Here is a 15,088-nt window from a genome sequence, read left to right on the forward strand (position 1 = left end):
TACATGAATTAGAAAACTTTGATGATCGGTTGCCACCCATGTAGTTATTGTTCTTAAAATGTCATTCCCATATAAAAATGAACTTTTAATATTTTAAAGTAATTTTGTCTTTCTATATCAAACATAAAACATTCTAGAATTAATAAATTTCGATTACTTGGCTCCATTTAGTCTGAACAATTTCCTTTTATAAAATAAAAAAAGAAAAAACAAAGGATGAAATAAACGTTTCGGGGTTTGAACTATGGTCCAAATTTGATAGTGAATCGAACAAAATCTATTGGTGAAGTAGGGCTGGAGAGAGTAGATGGTAAAGGCATTTTGAGGTGAGAAAGCTCCACACAGATATGAACTGTGTCCTATGGACGCGTGGTACTGTGTGCATCACTTCGACAAGACAATGCACAGAATTGACACAACTATTCCCCGTACACAACCAGTCTTTCTTCTGTACACAAAAGAAAGCCAATTCACTGATCTCTGCCTTCCTATTCAAAAAATAATGTAGTAAGAGTTGAATTTCACATTAATTCCAACCCCACTGCCTCTCCAAATGTGGACTTCTTCTTCTTCTTCCTCGTCTTCTGCTTCTACCTCATTTTCTTCTTCCACTTCTTCCTCTCCCTCTCCTTACAGCACTTTGAACAGTAATCCCAAGACAATGGAAGAGGTTTGGAGAGACATCACTCTTGCCTCTGATATCCCCCACCACCCTTCCGCACATGGGGTCATCCTCCAGGACTTTTTCTCCAAAGATCCGCCGCCCCCCGCCAACTCCTCCTCAGGCTTCGCCTCCTCTCCGCCTCCTCCTCCTCCCCCGCCTCCCACAATGCTCACTCTCAACTCTGCTACCCATCACTTCAGCTCATTGTTCTTTCAGCCCCATCATCACCCCATTCCACATGTATCCTCTCTCAACCCGCCCTTCGATGCTCTGGTTTCTGACGACAATTGCTGCGGCGGGAAGAAGAGGTTCCCCGACTCCGACAGAAGCTCCGGCGACCGTCGCCACAAGCGTATGATCAAGAACCGCGAGTCTGCTGCTCGGTCAAGGGCTAGAAAGCAGGAAAGCATCTTCACTCGCCCTAACTTTAACTTCTTTAACTCCCTGCAGCTTTCCTAGTTTAGTTTTAGCTTAATAAACATCAAAATGAGCTTTTGGCTCTGAGAAATAATACTACTTGAACACAACATCATCCTTCTCATTTAAGTTAGCTAATTATATGGAAATTTCACCTGGTGGGCTTCAAGAGTCCATGCTTCTTATAATATGGCGTTACTTATGAAAACGACTGCAGAAGTACGTATTGATTCAAGAATTTCCTTAACATCTCTTTTGTTCAACTTTCTTTAGTTCATTGTCCCATCTTTTTCTACAGGCTTACACGAATGAGTTAGAGCTAGAAGTTGCCCATTTGCTGGAAGAGAATGCCAGGCTCAAGGAGCAGCAAGAACAGGTACATCTATGTATATGTACAGCTAAATCACTAGCTAAACATCACTCCTTTTCATCCATTTACACTAGAAAGCACGTCTTTTTCATAAAAACCATGCCTTTTTAGCCAAGATCGGGTAACAGTACACAAAAGGGGAATTGGAAGAACCCATGTTTTATGGGCAAAAATCTATGCTCTATATGGTATAGTTTGTTAGAGAACTTTAATTTGTTCTTCTGGCCCCGTTTTGGTTACGCATGTTTTCTTGTCTTTTGACATTTTGCAACAAAGAAACTGACTCCCACTCGTTACCATATATGTAACTCTCCAAGCCCTTCATGTTTCTTTCTATAGAGGGAAAGAAAAGTCACTGATTTAGCGTTAAATTTTACCAGTTATATAGAGCTGCAGCTGCTCAAAATCAGAAAAAGAAGACTCTCCATCGCACCTCAACAGCTCCCTTTTGACCCTCGAGCTACCAACGATCAAGAAACGCTATATTTTGATGGGTTTGCGCTGGTTGATCCATATCTTAGTTAAATATTTAGGAAGGAAAACGGACAGTTAGTCTTACAGTCCTTTACTAGCCCAAAGAAGCAAGAATTTTTCTTTCTGTTGGGGGCCCATTTTCTTTTGCTGCTTGCTTCTGATCAGACCCGCCTGTTTTAACTTCTTTTGCTAGCTGCTGTGGAGGAAGCAGCTGAGGAAGGAATGGGGATTGGGTGGGAAGGGATATATATATCTGTACAAGGTAGAGTTTAGGGATTGTCTGCTCATTTGGATTCTTCTCCACTGCCTATCCATCTTCATCTCTTCTTTTCCTCTCATTCTTTGACCTGATCATAATTGGTGCTGCATGTCACTCGTGTTGATTTCCAGTACGTTTTGTTGTTTTGTGAATTACTAGTTGGGTAAACATAGTGAACGTGCATGCCATTGACAAGAAGGGTTCTTGATAAAGATCAAGATTTGTTAAAATGTGAAGATTGGTAACTAGGGTTTTGGGATGAAAACCAATGGAGTAAGTACGGGAATGAAGAATAAAAGAAGGGATGAGAAACCATTTTGATGAAATTCATTGAAATTTGATTAAGAGAAAAAGTTAAGTTGTTGGAGAAGAAAGTGAAAATTTTAGATCAATTCGAAAAAGTTTGGTCTTGGAATTGTTCTCGGCCTTGGGTCTCTATTGAGTCCATTTATAAATTCGAGCCAATTCATGAATTGATACAGTTGAGGTTCCGACAAAAGATGAACAATAAAAAAGAAAACTTTTGGAGTTTCGAAAGTATTAAAAAGCTACTAGAATAGTTCGTTAAAACTTATGTGTCATGCATTATTTTTATAAATAAAAAAAAAAATGGCCCTACAAATCCAACCCAAGCCAGACTCAAGACTAGGCGGTCTCGGGGCACTGGACTGAGCCGGTCTTGGTTTCAATATTTGAGACTGGCCCAGTCACAAACCGACTTGGCCTAATTCATCCCACTTTTCTGTCGATTCAATCCAATCTTAAACCGAGCTGACTCACTGCGTATCTTGACCTAGCATACTCCATTACATGTGACACTATCACGGTATCACCCAACTGCATTTCTAGCCCTATTAAAAATTAAAGTTAAGGATGACATTTCCTAAATACTTGACTATAGGGTTGGCAATTTTAAAACCGTACAATATTTATGTCTAAACTTTATGGGAGTACAAAAAACTTGCCGAAATAATCTAATGTGGTAAAAAATGCAATAATTAAACTGAAGAATTTACCAATTATTGGATGCTGAAGCAGCATATATACCCAAGAACCTGACAATTTATGTGGCAAAGATAAAATAAACCAAAAAAAAATTAAAAATTCAAATGAAAGATAAATAATTATTAATAAAATAAATACATTTTTCCCGTTCAAAAATAACTCATTTTATTTGATTTAATGTCGAATTCGCAATTTAAATTCAAAAGTATAAATTTTACATGGGAGCTTATTAATCAACAATGTCATTTAGATATATTAATAATTGAATAATTATGAAATCATACCAAAGTAAAACAACATTTTCTAAAAAATAAATTTTTAGAAAGATATGATCTGATTTTGAGTAAATATTGTGATTTTATTGGATTCTTTCTTTCTTTTTTTATTTTATTTTTTCTTTCATGAGTTTTGAGGAGGGAGCAATTAGATTAATGGTGTGGCTTCTTGATTGGACATCAATCCAATGAAACTGAAATCACCTTTAGGAGAATTTGTCCCACTTGGGTCAAACTTTATATAACTTTATCTAGTGTTTTTTTTTTTTTAAATTGAACAAAGTGGTCTTGTTTTTTATTCAATCTTGTATTCTGGAAAAGGGTTTAATATAATTTACCCTATCGTGATATTGTAGATGAGCAAATTATTTTTTATGAAAAATTAATAACAATTTATCTTTCTATGTTTTTTTAAAATGAAGTAATCTACCTCCTTGTATAAGAAGGTGAATTGCTTCATTTTGAAAAACACAGAGATAAATTGCTGCATTTTTAAAAATACAAAAAGATAAATTATTTTTTTTATAAAGTGATAATTTACTCATTTACAATATCAGAAGAAGATTGCTTGTATTTTTTTTATATTAAAAACAAAGCATAAAACTTGGATGATGAGGATGATTGAGCTGTTGGTAGGTACTCTCCCTGTCCAATGGAGAACGTAGTATTGTCACGTATCTTCCCACCTTTAAGCTAAACTTGTTACAGCTCGTGACAAGGTCGGTACGGCATAGAGTACTTTGTTGTCTTCTTTTTTTTTTTTAATTATTATTATTATTATTTTTAATTATTACTCCAGTGTACCTCACGAATCGTATAGTCCCGGATCCATTGATCGTTTAGCAAGAGCCGCATTAAATCTACAAAGCCGGTCGAACAATTATGTAGAAAATAGACAATCTAAAGATCACATGCATATTTAATATTACTACGAACTGAACAATATCGAGATAAATGAGACCTTTTGAATACTCATATGGACTCTAGAGGTGGCTTCCAACGGAAATTCATAACGAATACCAGAATACCACATGACGATAATAATAATCACGTTATAGCACTTAACTCCAAAGAGTTTCGAAAGCCCATTCAAATCCAAGTAGATAGTCAAATATTATATCTGTTTTCGTTTATCAATGAACGATCTCAAGAAATATTTTATTCAAATCCATCGTAAGAACAGATCACCTTTAATACATACGTATAGCCATACATAATATATATATTCCTCCAATTTTATAAATACAAATATAATTTTAAATACTACTCACAGTGAAGTCCAACTCCTATGTATATATGTGTCTTTAGACATATATATATATATATATATATATTCACCTCTGTCTTTGTGTGAGTGTGTGGGCCAAAGCAAAAGGTATATGGGCCACTTGCTTATTATTTAGGATGGTTGGTGGCAGTCACGTGCTGTCGACCAATTTTCATCTCTCTTTTTTTGATATATTTATAAAACTAACCCCTTAATTCTTATACTTATATATTTTGACCCTAATAACTTTATAAAATTTCAATTTAGTCTCTTAAGGTTTTAATATATTTGAATCATATCCCATAATTTATTTCCTAATCGATTTGAGACTTTTTAACTTTTAAAGTTTAAGTAAGCAAGTTTCATATAATTTCTTCTTCATCCCAAATTAACTCAAATAAATTTTTCGCAAATAAACTTTAAAGTAAAAGAATATTAAATCCCGATGGTATCATAATTTAATTTATTAAAACTGATACATAAAATTAAATACGAGGCATCACACTCTCTCCCTGTCAAAAGAATTCGGGAACATGGTCATGCTACACGTAAATCTCTATAATTTGAAAAATTACATTTAGTACCCATTGTGTTTGACTTTGTTCAACAAATAGATAAATCCATTCATTAAAACTCATGGAATTTGTTGATATCGATAAACAAAGATGAATGAAAATTCATATTTACCTCCGATGGATTTATCACTGATTTACTGCAGGTCAAACAAATTTTTTATAATCAACTATTCTTATACATCTTCGCACGTTAATATATGTGAGGATGTGCAATCTTTACTCTTATAAAGGTAGTTTGCATAGTTCCAAAAGCTTTATTTGACGTTCAATAAGTCAATTGAATGTAATTATAGATTTTCAATCACTTTTTTTGTGGATATCAGTAAATTTCGTTAACTTTAACTAACGGATTAATCTGTTTGTTAGACGAAAGCAAACCACAAAAATAGTAATTGTAGCTTTCAAAAAAACACAAGGAGTTGACGTGGAATTACACCAAACCTCATAAAAGGACAGTGTAATTATCCCTAATTATTATCATAGACACTTTATAAAATTTATAATTTTATTTTTTATCCAAATAATTAAAAGTTTTTATTAATTAAATATTTGAAAACACCTGAGATCGTCAAGCTGACTAAACATCCTTAAGTTAATATACTCCAACAATTTTTTCTGTTTTCTATAATCAATATCCAAATAGAACTGATAACTAAACCAAATCAACATAGAGCAAGTGTATCAAACTTGTTATGTAATTCATCACTTTTTTTTAAACTATACACTTATCGAAAAGTGTATTGCCCTTATCATATAATTTATTAATATTTGACGGGTCGAATCCGAACTAAAATTTCCCAACTAACACAAATTTGATAGAAGAGACGTTGACTAAGAAACTCATTCATCCTGGGCACGTTGTGTGGCCTGCAGAGAGATGCGAAGTGCTCCTCCTGAAGCAAACATGTCATCCACACACACATCTTGAACATTTCCATGCTACGGTCTGATCGTTAAAATCCAGGAAGAAGTAACTCTGCAGCACAGGCAAGTGGCAGAGATGGGCAAGAACAGAGACAAGCTGTGGTGGGGAATGATGAGGAGAAAGCTTTTCCGATCTTCGCATCACCACGGCGACAATGCCATCATCGTTCTCCACACCAACAACGGAAACTTCAGCCAAGAATCCAACAGCAGCGCCTGCCAAGAGAATGCCGGTTCAGATTTCACGTCAAGGGATGACATCGCCGCCATCACAATCCAAGCATGCTTTAGGGGTCATCTGGTAACGCTATAACAAATAATATCATTAGCAACAATACGAGTTTCTTGCAAAATAGTGAAAGTTTAGCTAGAAAAAAAACATTTACTTGGTAATCGTTGATTCAGCATCTAGTTTTTTTGTTGGTGATTTAGCTAGAAGTTTTAACGATGAAAATATGAGTAAATTACAACCACTTTTCCTGAAGTTTTGGATAATTATAAATACCTCCTTGTAGTTTAAAAAATTATAAATACTCCCTGATTTTAACGCCATTTACAACAGCCCATTTCCCATCTTATATTTTCTTGATAGTTTTGCGCCTACTAATATTTTGTTATCATTCCACGGAATATAATTTAGTGTTTTGGTCATTTAATTTTGTATGCATGTGGGAATAGGCGAGACGGGCGTATAGAGCACTGAGAAGCCTCGTGAAGCTGCAAGCCGTGGTTCGCGGGGTGGTGGTACGACGACAGGCGCGCTTTGCTCTACACTGCATGCACGCACTGGCTCGCCTTCAGGTCACCGTTCGAGCCCGACAGCTGCTACTCAATAACTGACTGAATAATCAATCACTGACGCACGCACTCCTCTTCGTCTTACTAGTAACTGTTTCTTGCCCTAATTAAGGATATATATATATATATGATCACTGTGTTCGGGTTTTCCCATGAATCAACTATATGTTTATATACATATGTAGTATGTTTTCTTGTTCCATTTCTTGAATTCACTGTAGAAATGTTAGCTGCATAACTATTGAAAAACTTAAGGTCAAAAACGTAACGGAAAAATTGCAATTTATCATGTGATATGAGAAATGAACACAAAAAAATTATGTAAAGAAAAAAATAGCAAATGCCCGTTGTATTCTTTCGAAATGAAGGAAAGTACCTCCCTATCAATTTCAAAATTCAAGGGGATAATTTGCTAATTCGTTCCAAAGAGAATTTTTGCTCATTTTACATATCTCGTGGGATAAATTATATTTTTCCTGTCCAAAAAGTAACTGGTGGGTGGACGCCCGTAGGAATGTGATGAATTTGAAGGGAATGGACATCATGAGGACGGGGTGGAGATCTAGGCCTCTCACACATTTTCAACGACTTAGCCTCTGTTATATATATATATATATTTTTTTTTAAGTACGATGTATAATTATTTAAAGCACATACTGATGTATATGTGTGTGCACTTGCGAGTAATTCTGCTTAAAAATATAATTTGGCACGTTCGATTGATGGACTCAGTCCATGAGGTCAATGTTATTTATATAAATTATCTATATTTTTTAAAAAATTACATATACATTCCTAAAAAACATCAATATGATTACACGAGCACTCTTTCTTTTTACTTATTATGGATAGTTTTTGTAATTACATAAAAAAAAAATAGAAATACTTTGTATGAACAAATAATAAATTAGGGAGTGTAAATGTAATCATTCCAAACATAAATGACAAAATAATGAATACAAGATTTAATAGGTTCAGCCGAAAAACATGCTTATATTTTTGGACACTGTTAAAAGAATGGTTTGATCTTGGGATCGATGCTAAATAATGCTAACAAACTCAAAATTTATAGGCCAAAGATGCTTGAGCTTGGCCATAATTTCCTTACGTGGGACTTAGCCACTTTTCAACAAATCTCTGCCTTGATGTAAATTCTCACATTTTTCTCCTCGCCAACAATCTTGTCAGTGTCTTTCTGCTATTTTATAATTTGTGTTTCTATGAAGTTTTAGCGTCATATTTTACATATGAATTCATTTAAAAATTTACCATCAAACATCATTATAGTTGGCCATGCCACAAGAAATTTAGGATTTTCAAAAAAAAAAAAAAAAATAAGATTATCGAAGAATTAATTCTATAAAATCTGGTTAGCACTTCAATACTTAAGTCAATAATGAATTAGAGAAGAAATAAAAGAGAAAATTTGAACTAATGTGAGAATAACGGTGAGATATGATTAAAATGATGAATATTCGTTTAGAGTGCAAATTATAAGCTTGAAATATCCTAAAAATCGAGAGAAAATGGTACATGAAAGTGAGAGTTTGAAAATAAGTGTGAAGCTCTAGAACCCTGTCCCCAAAAGCCTGCACAAGACCTCTATTTATAGGCTTGTACAGAGTTAAATACGAGGTGAATTACTAAGTTGCGTACACTATTAGAAAGCTCTTTGAGTCAGTTGTCATCCACAATAAACCGTTGGTGATTTGGGTAAGAGTTTGCTGAGACTCGTGAGTTGGATTAAACCCTGTCAAATCTGCCTATAATCTCGAGAGTTAGTTATGCACAGATTTTCTAGTTTGTTCATGATCGATTTACCTGCCCACCTGAAGATATTTTAGGATGATATGTACAAATGTGTTGGCAAGCTATATGACGTGTCCTCTCAGTTGTAGAGTGACGTGTCTTCCTAGCTGTAGAGTGACGTGTCCGGCTAAAATGTGCTTATTCCTTGGGCCGGCCAGTTCAGTAATGTTGCAAGTAGGCCTATGGGCTTTTATTCCTTGCTGATGGGCTTTATCCATCCTGTTTGTAAGCTCTTATTCGTCCTGTTGATGAGCCATCATCAGACGTCCTTTCCTCAACGCCGGCCGAAGTAGCCACCCCATCATCTCCATTGCGGCCCGTGCTTAGGGTAGTGTGTGTTTTCGAGTGTGTGCTAGTGTGTGATTGTACCTACTTTTACCTATCAAATACATATTTTTATTTGTGATAATTTTCTTGTGTTTTGATTTTGATACACGATAAAATTAAAGCTCACAGCAACTATTGGACATTGGTATGGTTTGTGAACCTTTATGAAGTCTCCCAACTCAATGTTGAGATAAGGACTACTTTAGAATAAATAGTATCTAATTTTGAGTCTTCCAAGTTCCAAATCTAAATTTAATGTGTTAACCAAGTGAAGTTGCTGCACACAATTCATATCAACGCTTTCAGATCTGATTAGATATCCCTAAACCCCAAAGTAAAAGATTGTTGCATAATTCTTCTGCAAGTGTTCTACATTTAATCAACACTGAGTTCTGATACAATCAGACCAACACTATGCAAAACTTCCAACCTATCACTGTTGTGTCAGAGGTTCCTTGAAAATTGAAGAGGCCATCAAAATTCTGGATCTATTAACGGCGATTCCAGGACCGTATATGGCTATAGACACTAAAAGAGTAAGAGCACTAAGAGATGGTGTATCAGATCAAACATACCATATGTGTGCAATGATAACGCTGCTAAATCTCGAGCATTATTCCTATCTGGTACATCAGACTGAGTAGTGTGATTAAGGAGGCTGACAGCAGTAGATGGTGGTGCTTTAGCATAGTTCACGGGTTTAGCTTTGGAGGTATTTGAATCTTCCAGGTTATAACCTGGATCAGGCCAGAAGTTTCATCCAATGACTTACTAAGCTCATGTAACAAGGAAATATATACTGACCGACTCATTCAAATAAAACTTACAATCAAACTTCTTCCAACCAAGGATGAGTTTTTCTCGATCAAACACAATGCGGTAGCCAGTCATAAAGTTTTCTGCGGGAAGATTATTGGCCAGAGTAAGTGGCCATCAAAAAGCAAGTAACAGAATGAGAAAAGGAGAATGATAAGTAATTACTTTATTTCAAACACACATGAGATAATGCAATGCCAGAAGCTCAACAAGTTTAAAGGAATGTCGGCACTTATTTTCAGCAATTCTGTACAAATACAATAACAATGCAAATGAGTGTTATACTTCCCATGACATCAGCAAGGACAACTGTTCAAAGTATTATTCTAAGTATACTGAGCACTTGCAAATAATGTAATAGTGTATTATCATACTAGCAGAGAAAAGCATTTTCTGCTCAATTTTAGATATCAGGTTAACTCCTGATCTGTCAGATGTCATAAAACAGCGTATAAAGCACAGGTCACGCTCAAAATTCATAAAGTACAATAGAAGCAACTTCTTGAGTAGAATATTCACAACCATGAGATGGAAAAAAGGAAGCATGTGAAACAATGAACAAATACATATTCATGACCAAACACACAATAAATTAGGCAATCTAGTCTCATTACTTAGTGCATAGTTATTTACACTTTTCTCTCCATGATCTTCATAATTCACCACCCCTCACTTCCCCCCTACCCACCAATCCCAATATCCACAGTGAACTATATACAGAATAGAAAGATAGATTCACAAGAATAATAAATACATCTACAATTGCATTGAGTTAAATGGACTCTCAAAGCTATATAATACTCTAATCCAACTGGAGATAATTCAATCCTTTAGTTCCCAGCAGATAGTTCATGTAACTTTTCAACTTTGCATTGACTTATAAGATTCTTTACACATCATGTCTTGACAAGGAAGAGCAGAATTTATGAAACCAGATCAAAATCTATGACTGTGAAACAACTCCACTCATGTATGGAAAAAGTAGAGGAAATAATAGAAAGAATCAAGCAAGGTTAATCGCAATCAGGAAACTTACGTCCAATTATATTGAGTTCTTGGCTCTTGACAACAGCCAGGCAGTATACAAGTTCGTGCTGCAAAATGAACAAAACATCATCTCAGCAACACAGAAGAGAAAAAGCACAAGGATAAAACAAGTAAAATAACCAGTATTAATTTTATGTTACAGGAGAGGAGATGACAATTATTGGATCATAGACAACCAGCTGGCCTCCCCCATCCATAGTCAGGCTCATACCAGGAATCAAACTGGTCTGCATGTCGTGGCTATTCCTCATCAATAGAAAGGGAAAAAAGTTAAGAACATGTTTGCAGGGAGTCTGGGAACTATAAACTAGTTAGCTCTGACCTCATAGTATAACAGTACTCAAAGGGTATTCTTGGATCAGGTGGACGCTGTTGGTCCCGTACATGTGATTTAAACTGCAGAAAATTAAAAACTTATAAGATGTGAACCTGGCTAAGTAGTATACATAATTTGCCACTTGCGAAGGCTTACACTGTCTGAAAGCATTGTATAGAAGGGGTCAACAAGATATGTGAAAGAGGTGCCGGAGTCAAAAAGTGCAGTGAACTCATAATCAAGGACAGTAGTCCCCACACGAACTTGAGTGACATTAACATTATAGGTTGGGCTGCAAGGCAATATGATTAGTGACAAGAAATGATATAACAGTATCTCTAGTACCCAGCTTACTAGTTATCCAAATAGCATGTCAATCAGAGAAAATATGGCACTCACTGGAATGAGTTCGTATGGAATGGAGTCTCCTCCTGGTTGATGCTACCCTTATCTCCAAAGTTAATCCTCCCTGTCCCATCATGCCCAAAACACATGGAGAATGAGTTTGCCATATAACCTTCCCTGAATAAGGTACTAGGAACTGACACTTTCTCGAGACCCAGTCCAAGTAGACCATTTGGTGCTGCAATATCTAAGAAGGAACCAGTTTGGACCTGTCCACAGCTTCCCAACTCAAGCAAGAAAGGAATCAGGAATTTTAGCCTTTTTCGTGAATTTAAATATCTAAATTGCGCAAATGTGTTAGAGCAAAATCAGGTAGGAATCAACACAACTAGAATCAATATTGAGAGTTGCACTTGCAAGACATTATACAATTAAGAAGGCTCGAGGAAATGAGGGAACTTTTGAAGCCATATGTTGCAGCTCTCGAACTTCTATTGACTACTTACACGTAGAATATTCCTAAACAAGTTTCACATTATTGCATAGGGTTGTTAAGTATAAGATATTCTTTATCTAAATTCAACAAATTGAATTTCATATGAAAAATACAACTAATGTGAAACGGAAAATGACTTGAAATATCAGGTCCAGTTAGAGTGGTGATGGATCATGATTGCAGATGAGGACTAACACTATGAGTGACAAGAAAATGTCATAGGATGTGCATGTAGCCATACTGATATAGCCAGAGTCCACACAGGTGTACACAGTTTGTCAGTTTTAAGATAGCTGACCGTATATTAAAGACTCCAGTAAACAAGGGTGTCCTTAAAGCAAGTATCTCCGAAACATAAATAAGATTCTATTAACTCACCCAAATGCAACATATGCTTTTATAAATTCCTGATCATTATCTAAGGTCCGTAAGTGTAGGATATCCTCCACCAGAATTCCTGAAGTTGAAGTTTCTGATGAAACATATGACACATAGTAAGGGCAATAACCAGATGTTCCATTGCAGCTACCATGATGGGTGCATAGATCATTGGTGCAAGTGACATGTCTGCTTGTAGATGACCTATCTGCATCATATATGCTAAGCTCAAAATCCTGCAATGGTGAAGAACACTGGTCAAAATTACCACCAGATACAATGGCAAACAAAAATCACCTACAGATACTAACAATCAATACTGCATGATGCCTGGAAAGTAAATAGGTGAATCTGATGGCATCAAGCTTAGCAAGGAATGCCAAGAAACATTGTCAATTGAGAATCGTATTAAGAATCCTGCAGATGTCCCAGAGTATAGCATAAAGTGTGCCAGTATTTTGTCTTATGAGTACTAACATCTTAACCAAGACTTGAGTTATATGAGCATATAGGGAATAGACTCTGCAGGCAGCTTCACATCCCACTTTGCAGAGTAAAAGAATAACATGAAGATGATTGTTGTTAGGGTCTATTAAACCATGATATCACCTAATACAATTGGAAAGACAGACTTCGGTAAAGCAGGCTAGATCGAATAAACAAAAAAAGAATCTGTGAACTGGTTCCTTAATTCGCTGAAATTTGGCAAACCCACAGCAGTAAGGGAATACATTGTCAAGCACAGGGAAACAAGATTAATTAAGGCCATCATGCAACTACTCAGACAAAATAAAGCTGAAGAAGGACCATGACACAACAGAAAAAAAGAGTAAGGGGACATACAGAAGCATAAGGTGAATCATCTGTAGATGCACATTTCATACAATGACAGGGAACCCAAAACAAATCACTCCCTGTATCAAGCGCCACCAGAAACGTCATCCCTGGAGTGCCCAACGTCACTGTTGTGTAGTGCAAACTACAGCAATCTCCACGTACAAATTATATGAGTGATCACATGCACTTCAAAAATGGCTAACCCAAAAATTTTTAAAGAAAAACAAAATGTTTTCTTAACTTATTAAGGAACCAACTACCTTACTATATTTAAATCCACAAAATTGAGCTCATGGGAATAGGAATTTAGACAAATAACTACTCAAATTCAAGGCTTCGGAGTTCTAATTCACATTCCAATTTCAAGCTTCAACTACTTGATAACAATCACTTTGAAACGGATTCTCCGTGGTATTCAATTATCGTTAGCAGGCAACATTTTCATTCAATTTGCTTACAATCCTAAAGAGCTGATACGGAAAGTGGCGTTGCCGTCTGAGAAAGTGAGAGCACCATCAGAACCCGACAACGCTCGCCGGTGAATCGTGCGATCATGACTCGCCAACAGCAAATAGTACTCAACACTACCCTTTTCCGGCCAATTGTGAACCGGTAAACCAGTTCGGCTCCGGTGGTGCCACTCCTTTACCTGAGCGGAAAACCGGTGGTGCATTTCCAGAGTGAAAATCCGAGCGCAGGAGCATGAGAACAGCCGTAGTAGACAGATTGATAGCAACAAAATGTACTTCCAACACATTTCTCAGAAGAAAATTAGCTACAGATTGCAGAGAGGTAAAAGATAGCGACTATCAGAAAGACAGTTGGAAGTTAGAAGACATTCGCTCCATCTAATTACATATTCAAACTCAACCAAACCAATATATATTTATACCGACTGACTCCCGACATTTGACAAATTTAGTATTTTTAATATTTATTTTAATTTATTAATGAAAATAATTGAATAAAAATTCATATTTAATCAAAAACGAATCAGTGATAAATATAGATTTTTATTCAATTTTTTTGCTAATATCAGCAAATTCAGTAAAAATCTATCTAAGTGTGGATCTATTTGGCAGACAGAATCAAAGGTTAGATTAATTTCTAAATCACAAAGGATTTAAGTTTGATTAGACCAAATTTCTGGACGAGAGGTATAATTATCCTCTATATACATTTCTAAACTAATTAAGAATATTTGTATTTATCAAAAAAAATTAATTAAGAATATTTATATTTATCAAACAAATTAATTAAGAATATTTATCAATTATATATTAGGAAACAATGTTGCACGACTACAAACTTTGTTATTAAAGAAGAGCACTCTTTGGGCGTTTCGCGGACTTAATCGGAAGATGATTAATAAAAGAATCTTACTTGTATGGTACTCGTTGTCTAAAAATTCGTCACAATCACCTAGATATAGGGCTTGATCACTTGTTGCTAGACGCCAACCATGATTGATCGATTCTTCAAATTAAAGAGTTAATTCAGATAAATTAAATTAATGTGATTATATCAACAGTGACAAAACACAATAGTTATAAGGCCATAACTATTACTAAAGTGAACGTAAGGGGTCACAAACTCATTTGGAGAAGTTCACCTCCTAGAACAAAAGTGCATTGAATGTTGGTTTCTTGGAGGAATCAAGGAGCAAAGGCTCTGGGATTGACTAGCATT

At 35.6% G+C, this 15,088-nt stretch overlaps 3 protein-coding genes across 3 annotated transcripts; 2 read left to right on the forward strand and 1 right to left on the reverse strand.

Annotated features, from left to right (window-relative positions):
* The first annotated feature begins 513 nt into the window (after positions 1–513).
* On the forward strand, positions 514–2,263 carry FD (Basic-leucine zipper (bZIP) transcription factor family protein). Its single transcript, XM_088884577.1, has 3 exons — positions 514–1,062; positions 1,376–1,457; positions 1,832–2,263. Exons 1-3 carry the CDS (start codon positions 554–556, stop codon positions 1,901–1,903), a joined length of 663 nt encoding a protein of 220 aa, XP_088740703.1. The 5' UTR covers positions 514–553; the 3' UTR covers positions 1,904–2,263.
* Positions 2,264–6,069: 3,806 nt separating this feature from the next.
* On the forward strand, positions 6,070–7,240 carry IQD20 (IQ-domain 20). Its single transcript, XM_011101859.3, has 2 exons — positions 6,070–6,531; positions 6,909–7,240. Exons 1-2 carry the CDS (start codon positions 6,307–6,309, stop codon positions 7,068–7,070), a joined length of 387 nt encoding a protein of 128 aa, XP_011100161.1. The 5' UTR covers positions 6,070–6,306; the 3' UTR covers positions 7,071–7,240.
* Positions 7,241–9,487: 2,247 nt separating this feature from the next.
* LOC105178181 (Eukaryotic aspartyl protease family protein) lies at positions 9,488–14,239 on the reverse strand. Its single transcript, XM_011101586.3, has 10 exons — positions 13,858–14,239; positions 13,406–13,541; positions 12,563–12,798; positions 11,743–11,967; positions 11,500–11,635; positions 11,350–11,423; positions 11,168–11,267; positions 11,017–11,074; positions 9,992–10,063; positions 9,488–9,901 (listed from the first exon to the last, which is right to left on the reverse strand). The coding sequence occupies exons 1-10, from the start codon at positions 14,154–14,156 to the stop codon at positions 9,693–9,695; spliced, it is 1,545 nt and encodes a 514-aa protein (XP_011099888.1). The 5' UTR covers positions 14,157–14,239; the 3' UTR covers positions 9,488–9,692.
* Positions 14,240–15,088: the final 849 nt, after the last annotated feature.

This window comes from Sesamum indicum, linkage group LG9, assembly GCF_026168435.1.
Source record: "Sesamum indicum cultivar Baizhima isolate 11 linkage group LG9, ASM2616843v1, whole genome shotgun sequence".
NCBI lineage: Eukaryota > Viridiplantae > Streptophyta > Magnoliopsida > Lamiales > Pedaliaceae > Sesamum > Sesamum indicum.

Coding starts and splice junctions, on each gene's coding strand:
- LOC105178181 (XM_011101586.3), bottom strand. CDS start 14,156: ATGTGTTGGAAGTACATTTTGTTGCTATCAATCTGTCTACTACGGCTG. Junction 13,542..13,857: donor CGTATCAGCTCTTTAGGATT/GTAAGCAAATTG, acceptor AGATTGCTGTAG/TTTGCACTACACAACAGTGA. Junction 10,064..11,016: donor AGAACTCAATATAATTGGAC/GTAAGTTTCCTG, acceptor ATCTTCCCGCAG/AAAACTTTATGACTGGCTAC.
- FD (XM_088884577.1), top strand. CDS start 554: ATGTGGACTTCTTCTTCTTCTTCCTCGTCTTCTGCTTCTACCTCATTT. Junction 1,063..1,375: donor GCTCGGTCAAGGGCTAGAAA/GCAGGAAAGCAT, acceptor CCATCTTTTTCT/ACAGGCTTACACGAATGAGT. Junction 1,458..1,831: donor TCAAGGAGCAGCAAGAACAG/GTACATCTATGT, acceptor AAATTTTACCAG/TTATATAGAGCTGCAGCTGC.
- IQD20 (XM_011101859.3), top strand. CDS start 6,307: ATGGGCAAGAACAGAGACAAGCTGTGGTGGGGAATGATGAGGAGAAAG. Junction 6,532..6,908: donor CATGCTTTAGGGGTCATCTG/GTAACGCTATAA, acceptor ATGTGGGAATAG/GCGAGACGGGCGTATAGAGC.